Below are 4,952 nucleotides of genomic sequence, written 5' to 3' on the forward strand. Positions count from 1 at the left end.
ATTTTATCTGAGCATTACCCCATAAACAAAGAAATAAACCTTAACTATCAAGTTTATTTATGTTTTTTTGTTATTGAAGGAGTTCAGAAGAGCATATTAAAATTGGTCGAATTGTTCAGGTACAGGTTCAGGTCCGGACCTGTACCTAAACCTGTGTACCTGTACCTGTACCTGTACCTGTACCTAAAATTTGTTTAGGTACACAGCTCTACTACAAACTAAAAACTAAGGCTTTTGAGGAAGGAAGTATTACAAAATGAAGAGCTAACAGCTTTAGTAAAGTGAATTTAATAGAGGCATGTTCTATTACAACAAAAGGAAACATAGGACAAAATATTTTGTTAATGAAGCTGGTCAAGTTACATGTAATAACAGAAATGAGAATGGATTAGATAGATTACACAGTACACATGCTGTCAAAATGAATGAGTAATCTTCTAAACAACATGGTAAATGGTAGTGATACCACTTGTTTTGATGCACAAGAAAGATTCTGACTTCTTGGCTGATTGATAACTCACCTTCAACCCCCATACTGGACAGGTCCTTGTCTTCTTCTGTGGCATCTATGGCTTTTACCTTGACTGCATGGTGCAAACATTGGAAGATAACAAAATTCATTAAGGTGATTGTAAAAACATTCATTAATGTGGTAATAGTAATGGTGATGATATGCATTGTTTATTAGGGAAGGCTACTACTACTTCTGCTGTGTTAAGAGAATACCCACCACCTGTGTGCTAAAGACAGAGTTTCTCACCAAATAGGAGGAGTTTGTAGTGATTCTACTTGATTTTGTGTAAAGTAAAAAGACTCACACTCCAACACCTCAGGTCCCAGAGACCCCCTGACTGTGACAGGACTGTGCCACCTCAGGGCATGCAAGAGTCCCAAGGTGTGATTGTGGTCAGCAGGGCAGCTGACTGTGGGGATTGTGACCCAGCGTGTGGCTGAGGAGGACACTGTTTCAGCTGTCAGTGTGTGCAGTGTTGTGGTCGGTGTGGTGTAGTGCGATAAGTGGTCGGAAGTGCAGTTCAAGTCAACAGGACAACTCATGGTATACTCTCTTTTACAAGTCAAAGCTGGGTACGTCACCCTGTGATCTTGAGATTCTCTTCCTGTTGGAGTCACTTGCGCACTTGAAGGGAATAGCTCTAGAGTGCAATTATGGTCAGCTGGGCAAGTATGGAAAGAGAACGGCTGACAAATACATCCAGGCACCACCTCTCTGATGTGTGCATCAGGTACAGGACTTGTTGATGGCAACAGAAATTCAAGTGTACAGTTTCCATCAGCTGAACAAAGATCATGTACTGGCAGTAAGCATGTATTAGATACAGACTCAGATATTACATCTACTTCCTCTACAACCTGGCTATCCAAAATGTCCTTATGGTGCACATCAGTACAGTTCCTATCAACTGGACACCACTCTAGAGTATTCAGTGAACACGTTTGGTACATCAGGGCAAAATCACATCCTTCAAACTGATCCCTAAGGGCCTGTGTGACTAGGTGTCTTTGCTGTATCCTTGAAATGTCCAAGTTCTCCATACTGCAGTTAAAATCAGCTGGGCATATGCTATCTACAAGAAAACACGCTTGTGCTGATACTGAACTTGTACTCTCCTCTTTTCTTTCAGCCTTATGTTGTTTCTGTGGCTTGTACAGGTGCAAGTCAAATTCTGGTACAGTAATGTTGATGTCAGACAAACACTGTTTCTGTAGATGCTCCAATAGATACGTCCCCCACATTGTTGGTTGTGCTGTGCAAGATTCTTTGCTAGCAAATGGTTCAGCTTCTTGCAATGATTTTGATGAGTCCTCCTCTACCGTGCAATTCAGATCTGCTGGACAGGTCCAGAACAATGAATGGTACAGACAAGTTCTTGACAGCTTCAGGTCCAAACAGGAGAGCTCAACATGTTTAGCCACCAGTTCAGCATCAATTGTTTTGGACTGTGAATCTTCTTCCCTTGTTATTGATTGTGTCTCTTTTTCCCTTGTTTCTGACTGTACCTCTTCTACATGGGACTCAGTTTGCCAAAGGGAGCAGTTAGCATCAGCAAGACAGACATGTTTGTATAGCAGGCAAATAAACTGGGACTTTGATGAGAAAACAGCAGCAGATGAACTTGTATTGGTACATTGCACTGATCCATCAACTGTGTCAGACCTGCTTACATTAACGGGTGTTTCTGCACTACAGACAGGGTACGTCATCCCGAGATATAGCTCAAAGCTGAAAGCAGGGCAAACCGAATGCATGTCTTCTCTTGGTAGATTCGTTAAACGACTCATTTCCATCATTTTTGGTCTGGCTATCAAGTGCTCAGGTTCCTCTAATGGGCACATATGTGTTAAAGCATGGTGCAGGGACAATTGCAGGCAACCTAGCTGTTTTGTAGGTGGTTCCCTTGGTGGTTGGTGCATAGGGATAACATCCTTTTGAAAACTGACTTCAGTCATCAGTTCTATGTAACTGGGCAGTCTCATTGCACCATGGCCAGTTCCCACATCAGTATCTGACTTTACTGGACGAGTTCTATCCAGAGGCTCAGAACTGGTTGATTGTTTCAGCGAACACTTAACATCAACGCATTGAGCAGGGAGAGATGAAGATATGTCATCTCCCTATGTGGTCCTATCTTCAACGAGTGCTTCACAACTGCAACATCTTGCTGACTTGTTCTGGCATGCACGGAGGACATAGTCATAACTTCTGTGTAAGTTGGTTGTTTAAGTGGGTAACTGTAGCTTGCTACTTTAGTTCCTGGTCTCACCAAAGGACCAGGCTGTGATGGCAAAGGCCACCTTGCCTCTTTTGATGGACATGTTAGCATCAAGGCATTGAACATTGAGGGCTGTGGGCATGTTGACCTGTGTGACTGATTTTGTCCTTGGTTGTTGACCTGCTGTGATCTGTACAGTTGGTTCTGCTTTTGTTTGTTGTGTCACAGAAACTTCCCCTTTCAAAAGTTTCTGTGGCAAACATACCTTGCTCACAACTTCTACATAACTAGGCTGTGTGGCAGACAACTGACATGTTCCCTCTCTGATCTCTTGTTTTGGCACACTGCTTGTTCTTGGTAACTTAGGAGTGACCAGTACATGTTCTGCCCCCTTGAGCTGACACTTGTTTGTTAGAAAATGTAAGAAAGAGAGCTGCAAACAAGTTGGGTGAGGAGTTGTTTCTGTTCTTGGTGAGCGCTGTGCAACAGACATATGTTTCAGAGAACCATCCTGAACATCTTCTGCTCCCTTCATCCCTTGACACTTGTTGTTAGGAAATGTAGGAGAGAGAGCTGTACACAAGTTGGGTGTGGAGTTGTTTCTCTTCTAGGTGAACGCTGTTATACAACAGATCTATCTTTCAGAGGTTCTCTGACAGACAGGCCTGTTCTAATCATGACTTCTGCATAACTTGCACGTATAGCAGGAGTTTTTTCCTGGTCAGTCTGTTGTTTTGGTTTTATTGGAAGTCCTAACGTTTGGGTCTCAAATTGATCTGATTTTAGTGAACATGTCAGTGTCATTGCATTGATGAATGAGAACTGTGGAGATGTTGGCTGTGGGACTGGTGGTGTGTTTGGTGGTTCATCTCTTTGACCTATGCTATGTGGCAGGCCAACCCTTGTCATAACCTGTATAGGTTTATCTGACTCTTTTAGTGGACATGTCAGTGTTATAACATTGATGAACAAATGCTGTGGAGATGTTGGCTGTAAAACTGGTGATGTCTTTGGTGGTTCTTGTACAGCAGGTTCATCTCTTTGGACAACACTGGGTGGGAGGCCTACCTTTGTCATAACCTGTTTAAGGTGGCCTGACTCTTTTATTGGACATGTTGATGTTATAACATCAATGAACAAATGCTGTGGGGATGTTGTCTGTAAAACTGGTGCTGTCTTTGGAAGTTGAGGTATAGCAATTTCTTCTCTTTGGACAATACTAGATAGCAGGCCTACTGCTGTCAGATCCTCTGTAAAATGACCTGACTCTTTTAGTGGACATGTCTGTGTTATAACGTTGATGAATGAGAGCTGTGGAGATACTGGCTGTAGGACTGCTGCTGTCTTTGGTGGTTCAGGTACAGCTGGTTCATCTGTTTGGGGAACACTAAGTGGAAGGTCAAACCTTGTCTTAACCTGTGTAAGGTGGCCTGACTCTTTTATGGGACATGTTGATGTTATAACATCAATGAACAAATGCTGTGGGGATGTTGGCTGTAGGACTGGTGATGTCTTTAGTGGTTCTGGTATAGCTGGTTCATCTTTTTGGATAATACTGGGTGGAAGGTCAATCCTTGTCTTGACCTGTGTAAGGTGACCAGTCTCTTTCGGATGACAAATCAGTGTCATTGCATCAATGAATGAGAGCAGTGGAGACATTGGCTGTGGAACTGATGCTGTCTTTGTTGGTCTATCTCTTTGGACAACAATAGATGGCAGGACTGTCCTTGTCATAACCTGTATAGGTTTATCTGACTCTTTTAGTGAACATGTCAGTGTTATAACATTGATGAACAAATGCTGTGGGGATCTTGCCTGTAAGACTGGTGCTGTCTTTGGTGGTTCAGGTACATGTACAGCAATTTCATCTCTTTGGACAATACCGGATGGCAGGCCTGTCCTTGTCACAGTCTGTATAAGTTTATCGGACTCGTTTAGTGGACATGTCAGTGTTATTGTATTGATGAATGAGAGTTGTGGAGATGTTGGCTGTAGGACTGGTGCTGTCTTTGATGGTTCATCTTTTTGGACAATACTAGGTGCCAATCCTACCCTTTTCGTAACTTGTGGATTGCCAATTTGTCTAAGGTGGCCTGACTCTTTTAGTGGACATATCAGTGTTATAATATCAATAAACAAATGCTGTGGAGATGTTGGCTGTAGAACTGGTGCTATCTTCTGTGGTTCTGGTGTAGATGGTTCATCTCTTTGGATACTATG

The 4,952-nt window shown here is 42.7% G+C and overlaps 1 protein-coding gene across 3 annotated transcripts in view; it reads right to left on the reverse strand.

The window, feature by feature from the left end:
* Window positions 1–4,952, reverse strand: part of LOC109472253 (spore wall protein 2-like) — a 26,683-nt gene that overhangs the window by 2,730 nt on the left and 19,001 nt on the right. For 2 of the 3 annotated variants that reach the window (XM_019771902.1, XM_019771901.1), the window contains one exon: window positions 522–584. In XM_019771902.1, coding sequence (XP_019627461.1) covers window positions 522–584 — 63 coding nt within the window. Of the gene's footprint in view, window positions 1–521; window positions 585–818; window positions 2,517–4,952 lie in introns of those variants that run through there. The other variant, XM_019771898.1, reaches the window with a different exon arrangement.

The sequence above is a fragment of the Branchiostoma belcheri genome, unplaced genomic scaffold (assembly GCF_001625305.1).
Source record: "Branchiostoma belcheri isolate BF01 breed outbred unplaced genomic scaffold, Haploidv18h27 scaffold27, whole genome shotgun sequence".
Classification (NCBI taxonomy): domain Eukaryota; kingdom Metazoa; phylum Chordata; class Leptocardii; order Amphioxiformes; family Branchiostomatidae; genus Branchiostoma; species Branchiostoma belcheri.